General features: G+C 36.5%; 1 protein-coding gene across 2 annotated transcripts in view; it reads right to left on the reverse strand.

The window, feature by feature from the left end:
• KCNH7 (potassium voltage-gated channel subfamily H member 7) overlaps nt 1-22,437 on the reverse strand; it is a 207,341-nt gene that overhangs the window by 41,447 nt on the left and 143,457 nt on the right. For both annotated transcript variants that reach the window (XM_031057595.1, XM_031057590.1), the window contains 3 exons: nt 20,933-20,956; nt 17,603-17,817; nt 1-148 (listed from right to left, as the gene is read on the reverse strand). The exon at nt 1-148 is cut by the window's left edge and continues 239 nt beyond it. In XM_031057595.1, coding sequence (XP_030913455.1) covers nt 1-148; nt 17,603-17,817; nt 20,933-20,956 — 387 coding nt within the window. The remainder of the gene's footprint in view (nt 149-17,602; nt 17,818-20,932; nt 20,957-22,437) is intronic.

Below are 22,437 nucleotides of genomic sequence, written 5' to 3' on the forward strand. Positions count from 1 at the left end.
GGGTGAATATGGCAGTGTATATGACCAGCAACAAAATGAGCCAGTCCCAGACAGCTTTGAAAGGACTGTAGTGCAATATAGTAAACTTGTTGATGCGAGGTGTCTGCAGTTTATATTCTGGTAGAACATCAGCCCCTAAGGATAGAACCTAGAATAAGAAATATCCACATCAATAATCAGACAGTGTATCTACTCCAACTTCCAGTAAACATAGCAAATATGGGACAAAAAGTACTTCATTGTAGTTTAGAGAATTAAACTTCAATTATTTACTGTTTTGGCAAACTAGATTTCTGTGAAATTCATGGTGTCTGCCAGGTCCAATAAATTCATTGACAATTTTGCACAGTCAGTTGATTCTTGTCCCCTGTAGCAAACATTAAGAAGCATATCTTATATCCATAAAATCTGCATTATTAGGCATGTCATGAAATTCATTTATCCACCACATGATAACCTTGCCAGCCTTCTCAGGGCCAGTGAATGACTTTTCTTGCAGTGATGTGTTTTTCTCCCAAAGCAAACCTATTATCATTGGCTTTCATTCCCCACAAAAGAGTTTACACTCATTAGAAAGTGTACACAACCAAAAATGAAAAAAAATTAGTGTCCTTGACATCTATCTATACTTTGAGTTTTGTGATGTTAGTAACCTTCATGCACAGACAAATTACACTGAGGCTATAGCTCAGTTCTAGTTCAGCTAAAGGTATGACAAAGGATACCACAGGACTATTGCCTTTTCCTCCACTTCTACTTTTGTCAATGCCTAAAGCTTATTATTCTTTTAAAAGTATGGATTTGTTATCTGCTGGTGTTATCTAAGTTGGATTTCAATTTTATTTGGAAGGATTATTTGTAAGCACTGTTTAATTTGCTGGCTCTGGAAGCTGAAATGTTTGCTTTGTTGCAAAGAGCAAGCATTGTGTGAGCACCAGATAAAACAAATTTCCTTTGGCTGCTCTTTCAGTCTGACTGAATTCTGACATGAAGGAACAAAACCTTTAAGGATCAAAAGGTAAATTATATTTTGTCTTTATTCAGTGTTTGGGATTGTCAGCAATGATGCTAATTATTGCCTTCTGTGCTGCAAATGATCTCCAAATCCTATGGGACTCAGAACACCATTTCATTTTACACAGGCCGGTGAACAAACATCAGATGGTGACAACCTTCAGTTATTACTCATTTGGGCAATATTCATTGTTCATGAAACCTTATACCCCCTTTCCACCAATTACTTCTGCTTAGTCCTTATTCTCCTGCTATTTAAAAACAATTCTATTTAAAAAATAGGTTACTTCAAAAGCTATTAAAATGAATAATTCTACTCAAATGAAAAGGTGATTGGAAGGGGATATACCTTTTCAGTGATATTGCCTGTTTTTATTTGCTTTCTTTTTACAGTTAGTATTCTGGGACCTGAGAATTCAGCTTGTTCAAGACTGAGGGAATCCGTGCTCCTTAAACGTAATATTAGAAAATTCTAAGGGTCAGCACAGTCTTTTCTGTTTAAAATTCCAACAGAAATAGTTGTACAAATCTTAGATCCTATCCTTAGTAATATAAGTGACACTAATCTTACCCAGTCAAATTCTACTCTGAAAATATTGTGAGAACATGAAGGTTAATAACCACTCTTCTTTGAACTTGAAGAAAGAAGTGATTAAGTCATCCAAAAGAATATGTACTAGCTTCAAGCAGCCGCCAGGCACTGGACTGAGCACTCTGCTGAGGTATAGGCTGTTCATCAATTTTTTGTATTGTAACTTGCACTTAACTAATGGTGCTGGCTACTTTATTTATGCATTGAACACATTAGCTGACAGCAAGCTGAAGCATTGCTCAGTCTCTTAAGAAGTCTTAATATTTTTAGTCCCCCACCTGATGAGTTGACAAGGTTTTCTTAGCATTTGAGAACAGTGAGTATATGTGCCAAGTGAACTGCTATTTATAAAATTTCTATCACTGTTCCACTGGATTTTCAGACAATGAAGAAAATGGATTAGGCAACAAGGACAATAAAGCTTACTTCACATGTTTCTTTCTGTTGCTTGGAAATTCCAGACACTCTGCTTCATTTCAGAGCAATGCAGAATGTAAATTGGACTAATTCCCCTGAAATCTGACTCCAAATCTAGTTACATTTATTCCTAAATTGGTTTAAACTGAGTTAGGCAAAACTGGAGTTTAAAAATCCAAACAATTTGAGACCAAAATGAGGGAATAGCAGTATTCCCTCATTTCAGTGAGTATTCAAGGCCAGGCTGGATGGGGCCTGAACAACCTGGAGTAGTGGAAGGTAGCCCTGTCCATGGCAGGGAGACTGGAATGAGATAATCTTTAAGCTCTCTTCCAACCCACACCATTCTATCACTCTATGATTCTACTATTCAAACTTTAGTTTCAAGACAGTGAGAGACCCATACTGCTATCACATGTATATTCATGAATTTTGTTCTGAGGCATTCTCATTCTAAATTTATTAAAGAATGCAAATACACACAGTAGAAACCAAAGACCTAGAAACAAAGAAGCATAATAGCATATGAATAAATCATAGCAGAAATAATAAATGATTAATGCCACCATGAATTGTTAAATAAATATTTCTGTCAAACCATTGCATGGATTAACAGTATGGTTTCCTGGTTATTCTACCACTTGATAAGAGCAAGTCTAGGACAGGGCTGCACCCAGGCTCTTTAAGTGACTATAGAGCTAAGTAAAGCACATGAACATGGAAAAGAACCAGGAACCATTCCCAATGCATTCAAGAAGCACTGCACTCATCCCTGAAACACATTGCAATTGCATGGACCAAACGCAAAATGCAAGTTATTCAGAAAATATTGGGCCTTTTTCACCTCTGCTAAGAGGTCACAATATTTTTTGTGCTGTGTATTTCCAAACAAATAGAAGATAGGTGACTAATGTACACTCACAGAAAGAATATGTAACATATTCACAATCTAGGTAACACCTTTCATCTCCGACAGAAGTACTGAACATCCAGAAAATTTGAACAAAGAGCAATGTCTACAGGTGACAAAATATCAAAAAAGGTATAAGGGCTTGAGTGAAACTGAACAGATTTAAGGTGGATGGACACAGATATCTGTGTGAAAAGTAGATGTGGAAGTTTGATGGTTGCAATCATTAATAAATTAGATGGTACTTTGCTATGTCTCATGACCAAGTGTGCCTCATATGAAGTGTATGTATATTTAAATGGTGTAGTTATATTCAGTACTAAATACTGTTTTGTCACTGCTGCTTTTGCAACAGATGAATTAAAGCAAATCTTGTACTGACAGGGTTAGATACTGCATAGCATCTTTTATGTTAAGAGAAATTCATAAACATTTAATAAAGTTCAAACTCTAAATATAGTCCCAAATTACTTTGGGAACTTTAAAATAAACATTTATCTCATCCATAAAACATCTTGTGTAAAACTATGGAAGATGGTACCTGTTCAAATATAATGTTGAAATATTTATTTCTAGGAAATACTATACAACATGAAAAAATATTATTTTGCCAATGTGTTGCTGCACTCATTCCAGCAGTAGTCCAATGCTAGACACACAGCCCTGAGAACTGAGTGGATGATCACTTCTGCACCCTTAAGCCAGGAAGGATGTAGCAAATCTAGAAACACACCAGCTCCTCATCTGCTAAGAGACTTGAATATCTACTAAGACTTAAGGAACTCATAGAATAAAGGATATTCAACATCAAAATGTGAAATTACATGAAAATGTAAAGAAGAAACTGAACCACGATAATTGTATTGTAACCATTATCGTAGCTAGTGGAAAAAAAAAAAAGGAAAGAATTTGGAACATCTGTCTCTTTAGAACTTATCCAAATACACAATACAATGTCTTCCTTTTTAAAGGTAGTTTTGAACTAATTTTCAGACCTTTATCAACAAGGCTAATAACAGTATTGAACAGGAAAAACTCGGAAAGGAAAAGAAATGAGAAACATGAATTAGACTTGTAAGCGAAGGCCATATTCTTGTAATTGACTGTTTTTGTCCTGACCTTAAATCAGAATGATAGAGCACTCAAAATGAGGCAGTATTGCTTCAGCCTTTAAAATGTTTTTAACAGATTTTATGGAAATTTCTTCTCTTGAAGTAACCTCTCCTGTCTCTCTTTTCTCCCGTGTATTAGTTCTATTGAAGCTGCCAAGCTATAACTAGCAAGTACATCTCTTTACTTTTCCTCTCTATTCATACCATCACCATGAGACATCTACAGACTGGACCTCCTAAGGAGATTTCTGAATCTAAAACCAACTAAAAATAAATACTACACAAGTATTAATGAACAAATGGAATTTAAATTAACATTGACTTTCTGATAGTAGGCATTACCTAATTCCCCAAAAGACTTTAATGGATTTTCATATTTCAGTCATCTTGATGATTGTCTTCCTTATGCAGACATGAACAATTAAGAAGATTACACCAGTACGGAAAGAAATCTGAAGTGCTCTTGATTTGGTGCAAACATAGCATTACATAAGGCTTTCACATACCAGCTTTACCTTTATTTTACATGTAAAAGGTATTTTTACATGTAAAAGATATTTTTACATGTCTTTCAAAGGACAGCTACCAAAGAACATCTCCTGAAATATTAATGGTAGCGAATGTTAATAAAACTTCTTGCCTTACTCTCTTTGTCTTTATTAAAGGTTTTAAAATCATGGAATGTGACTGTTTGTATATAATGCTGAATGCTAAAACACTCTCTGTGTGACAGTTTGTAGTAAAGTAACGAGGTCTTATACAGAAGGTTTTTCTATTTGTTTTCCTCCTACATCCTCATATTCACCAAATGTAATTTTAGGTAGATATTGAAACAGAACTTCTGCTAGTAGTGGTGGAACCTGAAAATTCAAAGATTATCTGAGTGTATTTTTTTTTTTTTGTTCTAGATATCAATCTGTCACACAGAAGTTTATTTGAGAGAAATGGGACTTCCTCAGAGTGCTAAGTGCCTTGCTGAGGCCATGAAGGGCTGAACTTCCATGAAGTTCTCAAATAATTATATATCTTATTCAGCTAAACATATTTACATACACAGCAACCCAAAATCTTCAAATGGTTAAAGAAACATGCATGTCTCGTGATCAAAACAGTAGAACAGCCTTTTTCTCCTGTTTTTTTAAGTAAAATTGTTTGGGCTTCAGGGAAATAAAACTTATTGACTTACAAGACTCTTTCACCAAAATTGAATACATGTAATATCTCTAACCTATAATTTATTTTTATTAAGCTAGATATTAAAAGAGAAGAGGTATTTTTATAGTTAATTTTCCATAAAAAATTTAAGAAATGGTATGTAATCTTAAACCTCAGAAGCCTTTTTCTGCTAGTCAGTATATAATTACTTCGACATTGGTGGGTAATGCATTGTCAAGGAACACTTAGAAGCACATAGATTTACTAAGAGCACTTTACTGCTCTTTAAAACTGAAATTAGGGATATATAGATTATTAAAGAAGATATTTACAAAGAAGATATTGACTTCTTTTAGCAAAAGCTAATGACAGAATATGTATTAGAAATTGTGTAACCTTCTTATTTAAAATTCACTATGAGATAATATTTCAGAAGACAACAAATGCTATCCTTCAACATTCTAGTGAGTTTGTGAGTTATTCATTGCTCTTCTGGCAACACTAAGCTGCTGACAAGCATTTATATGTCTGAAAACAAAATATCAAGGGTCAAATTTCTTATAAGGGCTTAAATTATTGTGTGGGTTTTAGTAATCAAGAATATATTTTCTATCATCTGTTCATAGTGTGACAAGAAAAGAAGCAGATTTTGAGATTTTGCGCTTGTTGATGTTATCTCATCCTTCTTACAATATTTATGAAAAAACCATATTTCATTATTATACATTTTGACTGGTTTGCTGGCTGTCAAATACTTTGATTGGATAAAGAAAAGAATAAAAGCTATAAGAATTTCTGAAGTACATGGAGACATAATGAAGTAGCTGTATTCGTTGTTTGGTTCTATGATTACAATACTTACTGATATAACTGTCAGGAGTACAGGAGAAAGGAAGAAAAGTTCCTTATGCATATCTTCACATTTAAGTTTAACTTTCAGTTTCATGGTAAATATTTTTCCCATAATATGCAAAAACAAAGCAAACTTTAGTGTCTAGAAAATCTGCATTTTGTTATTAGACCCCATAGTGTTTAAAAATATATGAACTGCAATAGAAACTGTTCTGGTAGGGAGAAAAGCTTACTTTAAAAATTACCATCTTCCCTGTGGCTCTCCTTGTTTGTACCTAATGAGCACATCTCAGCCTTGTTCACTTAAAGGAGATATTTAGTCTTAGCATTCGGCCCAGGTTGCCCAAGTACTGCTCTCAACTCCACTTTTAGGAAAGTTAAGTGTATTACCCAAACTTCTGTATATTTTGGCCATCAATATTTTAACCAAAAAGCCATTTGGCAAGGGTAGATGGAACAGATTGCATACATAGATACAGACAATCTAATGATACAAATTATATTTAATTAGTAAAACCAACCCATAAAAGCATGATCCAGATTTTTAGGGCCACCCACTCAATTAATGCTGGTTAGGCATAGAAAAAGGGTGGGTTTGTGACCATGGAGAAGTGAGCAGACAAACTTGGCTTTGCTCAGCCAGTAGCTGCATCTTACATTTTTGCATTTTAAAACTTTTATTGTTTTACAATGCAAGAACTTATTTTAGTTTTGGAGAATTGTGGCAAGACATGGTATGATCTTCATGGTGATTCTTCACTAAATACTCTGAAATTCCAACAGAATCAATAACAAAACAAAAATAGCACAGAATCAGTGAGACAAAAGTAAGTCCTTGAGAAGCTCTACCTTGCCTGTGCTATGCTAAACGAAGCTCATGTTTTGGAGAGGACAAGAGGTTTTATTTATGGATTTAACCAGTGTCCTGATTCTGGCTACGAGAGAGTTTTGTTCTTAGTAGCTGACACACTGCTCTGTTTTGGATTTGGTATGGGAATAATGTTGAAAACATACTGATGCCTTGGTTGCTAAGTGATGTTTACCCTAAGTCAGGGACTTTTCAGTTTCCCAGGCTCTCTCAGCGAGCAGGCGCACAAAAAGCTGGGAGGAAGCATGGCCAGGACAGTCGACCTGATCAGGTCAAGCGCATAGTCCATAGCATAGAACATCATGACCAGACTAAAAACTGAGATGGATCACCAGGAAGACAGACTTATCATGGCTTGGGAATGGGTTTGGCATCAGTGAGCAGGCTGGGAGCAATTGTATTGATAACTTGTTTTTCTTGGGTCTTTCCCCGTGTCTCTGCCTCTCCCTTTTGGTCTTCCTCCCTCCTTTTGTTTATATATTAGTACTAGTATCACTGCTGACTTTCCTCTCCATCCCGCTGAGGGTGCAGGAAGGGCCTGAGCAGTTGCTGTCTGACACTTTGTCGCCAGCTGGGGTTAAACTGTGACAACCAGGGAGATATAAGGATCTTTTTGGTGCTACTGCAGGCACTGAAAGCTCAATCCAGTGGAAAAAAAGCCTAGAATAGAAGCCTGTAAGCCTTAATGCTCATTGTTTTCTAGATATATTGACTAATTCATCACACAGTGCAAACTGCAGTTTCCTTTCCTTACTGGGTATTGTGGGTGTAAAGAAGTGAGAAAACAGACAGCACAATATAACTGCAAATAACTATCCTAGACAAAACTTATTTTTCAAGCTTTTTTTGAAAATCTGTGAGGAGGCTAGAGTCTGCATCCTATCCTAACAAAATTTTGATGCCGGCTGGGGGTTTATTTACAGACGCGAACAGGACGGGGCTGCTGGGAAAGTGCCTCGAGCTGTTTATTTTTCAGCATCAGTCTCATTACATGATTATGACAATGGGAAGATGCTAGCAGCTCACAATCCAGGCAGCAGGCCAGAAAACTTAATGTTACAACATACATTATAAGCTTCTTGACCAACCACACAAAGCAAAAGCATATTGACAGTAGTTCTATCCAATCACTACAAGCACACGTACCTTTGGTTAAAACAATGCTTGCTTATTTCGAATACAATACGCGTTTGTAAGAGACAACGCACAGAGCGCCATTCTTAAGCTTTAACCTTCCTAATATAAAACTAGATAAACTTTCTGCAGCTTAAAAACGCTATTCAGACAAGCATTAATACATAGACTATTGTTCTATCTGCCCTTGCTTTTTCTACAGTTTAAATAATTTTTCTGCTGACCTATTTCATAACTGCTGCTTTAGCACTATTCACAATTCTGCTGTATCTGAGGCCTGCCTTTTGCAGCTTTCCCAAAACTCTCTAATTTTATGGATTCCCAAAAATTTGTCAAAATAAATTAACTGGCCTCTAACAAGTTCTGCAGAATGACCATGAGCCACAGGCTCTGATTTTTTTCTCAATTCCAAACCCAGTAACTAACAACAACAGAGACTAAGATGTAGCAAAATGTCTCCTTTGGTTATAGTCTTCCATTTGTAACTCATCTACAAACCCAGTGAAACTAAACTTCCTTGAACAGAACAAATTGGTACAAATATGAGCCCATATCATTCAGAAGTTATTTTGCTTCAAAAGAAAGGTTTCTTCATAATTGATAGAATTAATTTAGAAAGTAGAACATTTTCAAAGATGGATACTTAGAATAGAAAAAAGAAATGCAAAGCTGTGAAATGAAGAACTTTTCTTCACATTTAATAAATATTTCCCATTTATTAGTAGTAGTGCACTCCACAGTCTGTCTGAAGCTGAGCCTACCATTTCATGCTAGCTTCCAAGATATTGAGTAGTTACTGGAATTTCCATATTTAAAAAGATGCTACCTTAATTTAAAACTGGCAATTCTTTGAGTAAAAAAAGAAATTTTTGTGCTTGTAAATAAACCTAAAGTATCTTAAGGACAATTTCACCATGTGTTACAATGCAAGATTTATTCAGTTGTAAAAGAAAACTAGACTTACCTAAGATAAATAAAATATCAAGAAACTCTGGGTTTTCTACGTATCAATATCAGGTAAATGTTCATATAATTTCAGTACTTTATTTCAGATAGATTTTTATTTTATAGTACATTTTTACACTTTCAATGGTGTTGGAGATTGAATGCTATAATTTATGGCTTAAACATCTTCATTAAGGACTTTTGCCTATTACAGCAAAACTATATTAGAAAAAGTGCAGAGAAGACCACCATGCCCTGAATAGGCCTTCTGACTGAGGCACAGAACTACTCCTTGATGAAGACAGTGACTCAGGCCTGAACTGGAAAAATACATTCACAGCTGAATCATCCTTAGCACCTTCAGGGTGGAGGCCATGGCCTCAGGGATATCAGCTGCCAGGCTTGAACAGACCCTCGCAGGGAAGGGTGGGGGGAAAGAGGCGTTGTGGGTGCGGTGATGAAAAAGCCTCTGGTCAGAGGTGTTGAACACCCATCCTCCACTGTGCAGAGCTCAGATGTGGGGCCGCTTCACCCTGGGAAAAGCTGCATCCACATGAAGGACAGCAGAAGGGTGTCATGACCCATCAAAGGCCCCCCATAAAGGGGTCCCCAGACCCTACACCAGAGCACTGCAACATGATGCAACATATCCGAAGTGTTGCAAGGGACAGTGTCAAACAGGCCCCCTTAGGGGAGGCACCTTGGGCGTTCCCACCTGGCCCAAACATACATCAATCCACTGCATTCTGCACTTTTTGGTGCAGTGGTGGGGGGCACAGAGAGGGGGGACTCTCACCGCCAGGAAGACCAGATGGAGGGGGACAACGAGACATGGTTGGGACCCCGGGGAAGGGTGATAGGTTTCCACCCTGTCACTCTCTCCCTGTTCCCCCACTCCCCATGTACAACTCTTTATCTCTTTCTTTCTCTCTTCTCTCCCTCTCTCTCCCCCTTTGCCTCTTTTACTATTTAATGAAATATACCGTTATTTTTGGTGCCAACATCTAACTTCATCTGGTTTTAATCATGTTTTTTTGGGTATATTTTAAACCTCTCTGGGTCTGATCTGTGTTATTCACAGACGCTTCATTTCCCCCACTCTGCTGTGTTTAAACTGGTTCATAACAGATGGCTTGAACTAGCCACTTTTAATAAATACTTCCTAGAGACTTTTGTTGTGCTACGCTTATTGATTTTATGTTCAGTAACACCAACACCATCCATAAATATAATTTAAGGAGTGTTCCTCCTTTTTACTCCCTTCTTTTTTATTTTTTTTTTTTCTTTTTGGAAAAGCATTAACTCTGAACTTTTCTGGATTTGCCCTTCTCTGTTGATCCTGTTACCAGTTACAAGCTGAAAGCATTATCCAAGTTCTAATACATGGCAGGGAATAGATGAGAAAAATTACCTTCTCATTCGGCTTATTAATTTTGAGGGCATTCAGAATTCATCAAACGACACACTATGCTGACTGGGGTTAATGGTCTTTGCTTTTTCTTACTATTTCTACTACTTTGAAAAAAATGCTAAACCTTATCACGCCCTAACTAGAAAACATTTTCCTCAGTTGCCACTACATCAAAAACAACTAATCCACATGCTTTTTTTACATGCCCTCTGCCAAAGACAAAAGAATAATAACCTCATTGCTATTTCTTGTTAATATGCTTATGGACCTCATTTATAATCAGTCCTGAGGAAAATTACTTTTAAGAGGTGCGACTATACAATTTCAGGTAAATGCTAAACCTTGACTGTCCAGGTTATGGCATTTTGTGACTAGATCTAACATTGGTCCCACAGTATGTACATGTAAGTTGCCTGGCACTAGAGCAGAGTTCAGAATTCAGACCATTTGAGGGTAAGGGCACTTAGAGAGGGAGGGAGTCCTAAGTCTGAGTCCGTGGTGCCCAGGGTTATTTTCGTGCCTTTTTAACAGATGGTCATTTATGTAAGATAAGTAACAGTCAAATTACTCTGGAACTACAATCCAGGATTGCCTCTTTCTAAGAGGTTGTCCTGAATGTTAGCTACACCAGTGATGTTCTTGAAAAATAGCAGCTTTTTGTGACCCATAAGATCCACAGCATTCTGCCCTCTTCCCTTCCTCTTTCCCCATGTCAGCTGCTATTGCTGTCTATCTCTGGGAAATTATACGCTTATGCTCTCCTAAAGATAGAAACTGTCCCGGGTTAACATGGCAACTACTGGACCCCGATCTAACTTTGCAGTTGTGCTGTTTTGCATAGGAGGCTGGGTTAGATGGCCTCTAGAGGTCTCTTCCACACTACATTACTGTACAGTTCTAAGGTTACATGAAAGAGGGACTATGACTTTCACAGCTGTTTTAAGGCAACTCTAGCTGCATGTGTGAAAGCTATTATTCCAGACTGTGCATGACAAATGCATCAGAGGATCTCACAGCTCTTTGGATTTTAGTGGGGCTTGTCTTGCTGTTCATGGTGAGACTGTTCTGGTGAGCATCAAAACTGTTGGTTTCAGCAGAGTAGCCTACCAAGTTTAGAAACTTCCAAGGTCAATCCACCATGAAGTGGGAGTTTGGGTGTTTATAGCTCTAGACCAGAGAAATGAGACTTGTCTAAATGCTGCCAGCACCTTGGTTTCTATAAGCTTTGCTTGCTTTGTAGAGTATTAGCTCTTACACTCAACTCCTTATTATCAGAACAAATTACAATGCCATCTGAAAGTGTATTTTCTCCCAGTCCTTAGCATTAAAAGAGGAGTGTTGCTTTGGCAAATGAGTTAATATTAACAAAGGTCATATGCTTTTTTCCATGTTAGCATCACGGCAGTAAACACAGAGATCACACATTGATTACTCGAAACTGTAATTCATAGAAGATAGTGGATACTTTTCCCAACTCAGCAAAATCAGGTAATAGAAGAGCAGATCTTGGGGGAAGGACATGGACTAATTAAGGATGCATCCAGGTTACATGCTGCAAAGCAGCTGGGCTTTCCGACTGCTCCATTTCTACCATATGTTGTGAAATCTTCTCAAAACACTGCAGCAGTTCAGACGCCTGAACCTATTCAGCTGTCACAAAAAGAAGAGGCTCTACTGTAAGGAAGGAATATTTTATCTTTCATAATTGTTGTGAATATTATTTTTATTACTTGGTGCAACAGCAAATAATTATAATGAAGATACTATGCTTTCGTCTGAAACTTATCAAAACAGTGGGCTTTAATTTCTGCTTCCACACACTTGGAATGGCTGTTTGCTCTGGTGAAAAAGACACAACTTTCCAGTTGTGGTGACATCTTGGCACAGGTTTAAATGGCCACAGTGGGACTGAGGTATTTTTACTGGTTTTAACCATGGCCTTTTTGCTTTTCTTGGTTTCACAGTATGTCACACTTTCTAAATTACAATGAAATTACTCACATTTATACTATTTCTATAATTACATCTACAGTAATTACAAAGCCTAATTATGTAATAACAATAAAAGATGAAAATTTATTGCATGAGGGTGCTAACTATTATTGTAAAGAAAGGGAATACTCCTGTACAAGATGTGTCAATTCACAAATAACAGAAAAAAGAAGCATCTCATTTCAGAGTAAATTTAAACTTTCCATACATTAGGAAATGTTGGCCCTGTCTACCCCCTAATTTCACTATTATATGTATCTCTTGCTGTATAATTGGAAGGCATCAAAATTGTTTCCCCTTTATTCAGAATTTTCTGCCTTATGCAGAATGCAAAATGAACAGCCTTGAAATGTTGTGTGTATGTGAATTATTGCAGGATGTAAACAGCACAGTGTGTCAGCTGAATCAGACTGCTGAAAACGTATAGATCAATAATTTGGTTTATTTTTAGGTTTTATATTGCCCCCCTCTGTCCTAGATGCTGGTAGTCTTCTTTTAGCCTGAAAACCTGAAGGTCAGTTTGAAGTCATGATCACATAATAGTTCTTTTTATATCAACAGCTTTATTTGCCTTGGGAGGATATTGTTATTTCTTAATCTTTTGGGGAACAAAATAAAGTCTGGCCAGATTACAAAAACATGCAGTGAAACTACAAGGTCTATCACTTCATACATGGTCCCCAGCCTCCCCCCAAACCCCCTCACCAGCAGCTCTATTTTCGGAAGATTTGTGGGTGTTCAGCATGTCTGCAAATCAGATCACAATATTCTGTGTAGCCTGTCAAGGTATATATTTATCATTTCATAAGCCATATGACCAGTTTGGGTATATATATGTTTTCTAGAGGTGGGTGGATAATGAAACTGTTCTGAAATCTATTATTACAAGAAGATAAAATATTACAGAATTTTACTTTCCTGTAAGTAATTTATTGAGATAAATAATGAACAACAGATATATATTGGGCCTTTCAACCACATTCTGTATTCCTTCAGACTGATGAATTGCAAGGAGATAAATATTCTCTGGACACTAGTGACCAAAGCAACAAAACAGTTTTTCTTAAACAACACGATAAAGAGACCAGTAATTTACACTTTATTAACTGGGACAATTATCTGTAGACAGTATTAAGTTATGGGAATTCAGGAATTCTCTCTTTTCTTTAAAAATAAAGCACAGACACTGACTATTATAGTCTTCATGAGTCTGTTTACAATGGAGTTCACAACTTTGCAGCTGTACATCAGTGGAAACTGGATGTCTAAAAAGCTTTAAAATAAATCAGTATTTAAGGAAAAGATAAAATCAGTTCCTGTTGTGTCTTTGTACCTTGAAACTTTAAGGCCAGAAGTCCCCTTTATGAATTAATAAAAAATGTTAAGGGACAGATGTCAGACTTTTGCCCTACTGCTTTCTTTAATAAAAGTCTACTTTTGTGCCTCTAGGAAGACTTGTCTCTTTCTAACCATCAGTGTCAGGACCCCAACTGAACCTGTCAGTACAAAAGAGTGCAGAAATTGCACTGTCCTCCTGAACAGACTATAAAAAAGAAATAATGGAAAAAATAAGTTGAGATTCTTCTAGAAGAGAGTGACATTAACACCTCCGGAAACCGTAAGGAAAAACATTTTAAAAAACAATTTTTTCTTAAGCGGAATGGAAATGTAACTATAAGTTAGTCACAAATATCTGCACTAGGATATAACAATGCCAATTTATCAATCAGGGTTATCTGGCAGCTACACCTGGACTAATTCCCTGACTAAAAGTCAGTTATGCAGAAAGTGTCCAGAAGATGTTATGCTTCTTGGCATTACACAAGGAGTTATGATCAGTGAAGCCCCAGGTGAAAATCCAGGCAAAGCAATCAGGGAATCTACTTATTCAGGACCATCACATGTGCAGCACTTCACTGCAAGCTATATCTTAAGGCAATTTTCATCTCTACATAATGTTCTGAACCCTCCTTTAAGTAGAAAAACAGTACTGGAAGGTTTCTTGCTGTAGAATGCATAATTTAGGTTTTTCTCTCAAAGTATAAACTACTGTCCCACAGCATCTCCTCTTTCTTCTAAAATAATTTTCTAAATTTTATTCTACTTTCTATTTCTAATTTATTCCACTAAAATCTTTCTACTAAAGTATCTTACTCCTCTTTAAATGTTTTCTCAAAGTGCAACACTTCCTCTAAACACAGTGGCCAACAACTCTTTTATTTACTTTATTCATTATTCTTCCTCTTCCCTCTGAAGGTGACTATGTGCCATCCTTACCTTTTTCACTCTCTTAAAGACCCAAATTACATCTCCAGCTTGTGGATATTAAAGAAGTTATACAGCTGTTGTCTTTGGAAAGAACTTGTTGCATCCTGTGATGCTGATACTTGATTTATTACTGTTGAGAGAGAATGAGAGAGAATCCAGGCTGCCTGATCCAACAGAAAAGCTCACTGATATATTTTGTGTTGCACCATGAGGAGCCACAGTAGTGGAATTGTCAGATTTTAACACCAGGATCACATTTCTCAGCAAAACTGAGGAAAGGGAGAAAGAAAATAAGAAAGGCAATAGAAAATAAGGACTACAAAGGGAGAGATGGATGGATGTATATTTGAATGGTACAATATGTGACCTTTCATGTCATCAAGTCCTGCAATCCCAGAAAATACAGCATCTTATGTACCCCTTCACTACATCTTCAGGGTCTTTCTAGTAACACTTAGAATTGCTGCCCTAACTTCTTTCATTAGAAGACTGTTTCAGAATGTCACAACTCTGATTAAGTGTGTCCTTTAAACTTACCATGGCTGTTTTATGCTCATTTGCTCTTTTACTGATATTGCCCCATAGATTAAATAGGTCATATCTCCCTCTGTGTATTTTTGATGCTGTTTGACAGATTTCCTTATCAGAGACTGTGCCAGCATGAGCATATTTTTACTACCTCATTTAACATTTCCACCATATTATATTCTCAACACTCTGCTCAAATCTTCCAAGCCCATTTTTGCACTGTTCTGCAGATAGATTCCTGATGGATCTATGGCCCAAGAACAGATTTACAAATAAATTTATATTCGGACATGAAGCAGAAGCTTCAAAAAGCTGACTCTAACAAAATATATTAAAATCACTGGGAATAGAAACATAAACAGGACTAAAACTAGCCACTTAAATCTTCTAAATATCTATTTGTAATTGAATTAATGAATCTCTAGTTAACTAGATCCTTGACCACTGTAATACTATAGACCTACATTTATTTATACCTCCTAAGAGTTTCTACCTTCTACCTAAATTCTAGCATTTAGGATGTAGCAGCAACTAAAAATATTGATAAGTGAATGTAATAACAGAAAAAGCAGCAGCTGCAGGGAACTACTTCCAATTATAATGAATGATATGGCATCAAAGTTTGGTATGCAAATTGTGCTCTGCACAGTGGTTGAGATTGTTCTAGAAAAGGACATAAACCAATGTCAAATTAAATTGGAAGGCTTTTTTGAAGTGTAAAGATTTTATAGAGCATTTCAAATTTAATTTTGAATTTAGTAGGTATCAATTTTCATTGAAAGATTAACTGATCCATGCCATTTTCCATTGGATTTTTCATAAAATCTAAATTATTTGGAGAATAAACATAGATTTTAAAAAAAACTTCTGCCCTCCCTTCTGCCCTCAACAGCATCACTAGTACGCAGAAGCTCAGCACCCTGGCACTAATTAGCCAGTCAGAATTCAAAAAAACAAAAACCAAAAAACACAAAACCCACAAAAACAAAGAATAAAAACCCTAAAAAAACTACCTTGTCTCATGCTTATATAACTTATAAAAACTACTCTTTTTTATGTAACTTGACTTTTTGCCATATTATCTATGAAAAGATTTCTATATATAACTACTATGAATAATTTAAAACATATCAAAATGGATCCAGAAGAGATTATATCTTTCAAAACTGACCACAGAAGAAAGGACAATGGTTGCAGATTCAAGCTAGCTATTAAAGACAAAATATATGAAAGATAAAAATCCAATTACTTTTTAGGCACTAACTGATCTCAAAATAGAAAGGATAGAACTTTTATCTCTATTTCTTTAGGAGGGTGTACAATACATCCCTTTTTATATCTGTCAAAGGGAGTAGGAACGTGGACCCTGTCTGGCAAAGCACCAATGTAGAGAAGCTTCAGTCTGGTCAGCACTTGGGGACATGATTTAGTCATGGACTTGGGGACATGATTTAGTTGTGGACTTGTCCGTGATGGGTTAATGGTTGGACATGCTGGTCTTGAATTCTATGATTCTAAGCCTAAATATACCCTTGGCAAGATCTTCCTTATGGAATATCTGTCTGCATTCTACTGCAAAGCACTTTTTACCTCTTTCAGTCTGTCTAGGTATTTAAGGACCAACCCTTTGCTTACTAACCTTATAAATGTTATTTGGGATACTGTCATCTCTTGGTATTTTTTTCAGTATGTTCCACATTCCTAGCCTGTCCCAGTCACTCTCCATATAAGATTGTAACACAAATGAAATAATATTGAAATTAGCTGAAAAGTTCTTTTGACTTCAGAGGGCACTGCATCTGTTTTAGAGTGAAGAAACAGCTATTTAAAATTATTTTAAGTTTTGTCTCAATTATATGCCTTGTTCACAAGATATATTGTACATCCAATCCGAAAGTATTTGCTTTTCATTTTGACAGCCTTATGGAAGCACAGATGTGGAAAAAGATACCCATAAGAAAGAGCATTATGAAAAGCCAAAGAACTTGAACAGAAATTATGAGATATAATTATGATACAGTGGCACAATCACCTACCATTTGTTATCATGTTGTACCCTACACTAATCAGCAATTTATAATGCTGAGAAAAAATTATGAAGAATGAAACTAACATTTATGAATGACAGGAATCACTGAAATTAATGGTCTTATTTGGGACACATGGTGCGAACTAGATTTCTTTTCCATTAAAAAATAGGGAGCAGAAGAGTTTTGTTTGTTAGCAGTATCATCTAATGTTGTAGACTACCTCATAAACAACTGAAGTGAAGGTAAATTACATAATGTTTTAAAGCCTTCAAATTATTCTGGAGATAGCCGAGCCACTCATTAAAAGAGTAAGAATCTATTGAATACACTGGAAAAAAAAAGAAAATGGGCTAAAATAACATGTATTGCCTTACCTGTGTAACTTTCTCTGTCACATTGTGCGTTCGGTCTTTCACCTTAGGTGCAATAATTGCTTTCTCTGAAGAAGGAGGAGATGAAGATTTTTTTTCACTTTTGATATCTGAAAAGTTCAGTGTGAGTTGAGGAATTTTGTTGATTGTACTGTATTTGTTGAGATTCGAATCCGATGTGGATCCCAACAGACTTGACTTGATATGATTAAAAGGCCCTGAAAAATCAGAACACACATTTAGTATCTGGGAAATTAAGAGAAATAAATTATCATTAATGTTTAGGTGGGATATGTTAAAAGGGTGATTAAAAACTATTTTTCTGTATACTAGTTGTTAATAATAAAAACTATTTACATTTTAAAAATAACTCTTTTGCTAATAAGATTGAACTATTTACATTTTAAAAATAACTCTTTTGATAATAAGATTGAAATCTAGTATTGGCTATAAATATGACATTTCCTTTACATATAACCCTCAATAAGTTTTATAAAGTTGATGGATTCCAAATTGCATAATGCATCTATCTGTACTTGTTTTCATGTTACTGGGAATGCTGGTGAGCTCTTATTATAGTTCTGCCTGAATATAAAGACTATATGCTCATTTGTTTATGAGAGCGGAAATAGGGCACATGATTATGTAAGAGTGCCTGGAATTAGCAAAGGCTCTATTATTACATCTCTACCTTGCTCATGCTCACATGATAGTTCAAAGAAACTGGAAAATTGAGTAGACTCTCAAAATATGTTTCTTCAATTGTCATTGCTAACAAAATATCGGAAACTATAGGGATGCTGTACATACCTATATAACCTATATAACTATAGGTAGAATATCAAGAGAGTATATATAACCTTCTTATACTATTTTAGTGTATCATTAAAAATATATAGAATTTACATACTTCATGAGGTACGTATTTTTTATAATTATTCTTTTCATTACAGACAGAGTTGTTTGAACAAGAAAGCAATATAAATGATCAGAATACTTGTTTTGTACTGTCATCATAAGATTCATTGGGAAGACAAAAGTATTCATTGCAAGGAAAAGTTGCTTTTGAGAACAATATTGGAAAAAGTATTATAAAGATGTTTAGACAGTGAGAACTAAATCCTCTTAGGTATTTAAGAAAAAATCCAGGTCTTGCAGTCAGTAGTAATGTACATAAAGTGTGAGATTGAAGGGTCTTTCTTAGATCCGCATGAGAACCTTATTTAAGGTTGCCTTAATTCTATTAAAGGCAACAGTGTGATGCTTTTCTCTTTTTCTTCTTTTTGAGGTTTCCTTTTGTCTTCCTGAGAGGAAAACAAGAATGTGTATGTTGATTCAGGGACATCAATGGGTTGGATAAGGCCCATGGGGTAAATTGCAAAGTCAACAGTGGAAGAGTTGATTTTATTTGCAATGTGACAATGAATGAAATTTAAAGCAACCAGCTGCTTGGGGATGGCTGTGGGGAAATGCTTTATGCAGTGTTGAATTTTTTTTTCAAAATTATTTAAGTGAGGGCTGATTTTCCATCACACCTGGCTTCAAATGCTTGTTGAAGAAGCAGACATTTCATTTTCTTTTGAAGCTTATGAGGATCTGTACATGTTTTCTTTCTCTGAAACTCATAATAATTGCATGCTAATCTGGACCACAGATAGAAAATCTCTATTATTCCATTTCAAATTTTGCCACTGTGCAGAAAGGAATTTAAGATGACAAGGGAGGGCATGATGCTCTAGACTAAAAGTTTGGGTACAAAAAATAGTTTGTGCCTGAGTTCTCTAACTAATAAACTGCAAAGCAGTCCTTCTTTTTCTCCTAGTATAATTTTTGTGGAACAGATTCACAGGAAAAGGGAAGAAAGCACTACCTTTCACTTGCAAGGAATGGTAAAAAAGCCTGATACTGAGGGCACCACCAAGGGATTGTGATGCTATATTTAAATGCCTTTTTGCCCAGGTGGGACCTGAATCTATCTTTCACATCATCTATATGAGTCTACTAAAAATTAGTGCTCAAAATATATCAGGGCTCACAATCTCCTCACAAATCAGTGAAGTGACTAATTTGGCTGGCGTGTGCTAATGGACATGTGGTCAGACTGCAGTTTTCCAGCCCTGCTTCCCTGTTAGCTTGAGCAATAGTTTCTGAGTATTGAATCAGTTTAGATGTAACCAGGATTTCAAGTTGAAACCTTGAATCAATTTGTCAGATTAACAAGATTCTTCATACTTTAGGAATTCAAAGGTAAGAGGAAACTAAAATAGTTTAGGCAAATCTGTGATTAGAGAGTAGGCAAGATTTGTTTTATTAGTAACTTTTTAGATACTTAAATTGCATTGAACTTTTGGTTTCTGGGATTTACATCTTTTATCACTTCCATTCCAAAGGGGATTACTCTCTCTTTTGCTACCTAATACTCATGCCCCAGAGCATGATATTAGGCTTAAACTAATTGCACAAGAGAATAGAACCTTGCTTCTTTTCCCCACCTTCTTTTGCTCTAGAAAGTGGTGAAAGGCATAATGCACCTCATTGGCTATGGTAATTGATTGAAAGACAGTATTAGCTTAATTACAGCCCAGGCTGGCAGAAATTGAGCTGATACTTGACAGCCAGTAGACCATTGCTATAATGTCATAGCAGGGCACAGGATAAGGGGACCATAACAAACACAATCACAATTGATACTAATTGGCACCCTGATTGACAGTTTCAAAAGACAGGCAGAGAACTGAATAAGCAAGGAGAATGACTTGTTTCTGCTAAGCCTAAAAAGGACAACCAGGTTAAGTTTGAATTTCCCATTTTGATGGTACGATTTCAATGTCCTTGCTTACACAATGCATTGAGAAATTATTTCACTCTCCTGAGCTGCCAATTCATCATCTTTCACCAGCAGTAAATAAATTTATAAAAATTATTGCACAGCACAGAAACTGCATTTTTTTCCCCAAGATTTTGCCAACATACACACGAAACAAATGCAATGATTTTGTAGTCCACAAATTTTTTTACAGAACCTATGTCATGCACTGCATGCAGTTTGGAGAGATTTGTCCAGGTACACACACTTTTTGCATCATGCATGAAGTCACAAACTGGTTTTCCCACAGATACAAATATGGCAATTAAACGGAACACTTTAGTAAGTGATCTTCAGAAATGGAGGAAGTAATTTACAGATTATGTTCAAATTGCTTCTAAAACATATAGCTCAATGCTGGTGAAAAGAAACAGTTTTTAAATTGCACTAAATATTATTTAAACATGAAATTGGCAATGAAGTTCATGCATGCACATTTTGATGCTACAGGAAGCTTGAAACCATACCCCCTGCCATCCAGGAACGTGAAACTAGTTTTAAAGAGACAAAAGAGGAATAAGTGAAGATACTGCCACAAGGGTCCTGATTATCAGTTATTTGTTTTTGAGAGAGTTAACTGAAAAGTAAGTACCTTGTAACGCTAATGTCCTCATACAAGCACACATCCTTTTACAAGTAAAACTCCTGGTAGCTTCAACAGAAGTTTTGACTGCTTAAGGACAACAGCACTGAGTTAAGTAACTAAGATATGTTCTACCTCCCTCCCTTTCTTTTTTTGAATTAGCAGATAATGAAATCAAAAGGCTGTTTAACTATGCCTTCACTTTTTCCAGTGATTTGTAGTTAGTCTTTTGAGACAAGAGTTACATGAGTAACTATGTGTTTAACAAATATAACTTATGTAATAGACCTAGCACTAGAGAGGTCACATGAGAGTGTTGCATTTGAACATTTCATACAGCAAGCAAAGTAACATGCCAAAAAGTGTGGCTGATTGAAACACTGGAAGATATAGTCTAGATGTATACTTTACCTTTGACATTGCGACCATTGTCTGGTTTTCAGCATAATAAAAGTGGAGAAAAAGACAAAAAAAGACAACTAAAATCTACATCACAAAAAGCAGAAAATACGGCTTCAAAGTGTGCATGGTTTGAATTTAAATATTGTTGCACCTCCTTGACTGTATTATGAAGATTTTGGGTGAAGGTGAAATCACTGGCGATTGAGATAATGTGTAAAAGTGTCTGGAGTGGATCACGAGGCAGGAGGACTGGCTTTATCTAACTTGCCTTAATAGAAACATGATAAAATTCTTTCTCCACAAGTCTGGCAGTGGATTGCAGGAAAAAAATATTTCTTCTTGGCAAAAGTGCCAAGAAGAAATAATTAGTCCCACATAATTGAGAGAAGCTGATGCAGAAGTGCAGGGTTGGTGCACGGCATGGGGGGCTGCACAGGAGTCCCAGCACAGACGCCCAGGCCCCACCATGCCTGCCCACACTCATGTGAGGAAATGCTTTCACCATGGCAGCAGCCTAAGCCACGCCCTTCTGAGCAAGTGCTGGAGAAAGATACACCTTAAAACCTTTCTTCAGCTCTTAGTTGCCTTTCCACAACAAGACACTGGCAAAGCTTTCTGTCCTCACAGGCTTACATAGCCCTAAATCCTCTCGTGATATCAAACCTTTTCAGGGAAAATATTATTATTGCTGCTGTTATCACTATTTTAAAGAAGCCACACAGGTGCAGAGGTAGATGCCACGCTGGTTCCTGTGATGATAATGTGATCTGCAAGGCACTGTCCCCTTGTGTCGTGTCCTGCGGCTCTGAGGGTGTGAGGCGGGTCTGGCAGGGAATGGAGCCTTCCTCCTGGTGCAGGTACCTGCTGTGCCCAGGTTACCAGCTCTCAGATGTGCTTTGGGCTCACACAGACATTCACCTGCTTTGGCTGGGCTCACAGGCCGCCTCTGAGGCTAAGGCTGTGCCACAGCAGCCTGTGGGGAGTGGT

The sequence above is a fragment of the Geospiza fortis genome, unplaced genomic scaffold (genome assembly GCF_000277835.1).
Source record: "Geospiza fortis unplaced genomic scaffold, GeoFor_1.0 scaffold112, whole genome shotgun sequence".
In the NCBI taxonomy this organism is placed as follows: Eukaryota; Metazoa; Chordata; class Aves; order Passeriformes; family Thraupidae; genus Geospiza; species Geospiza fortis.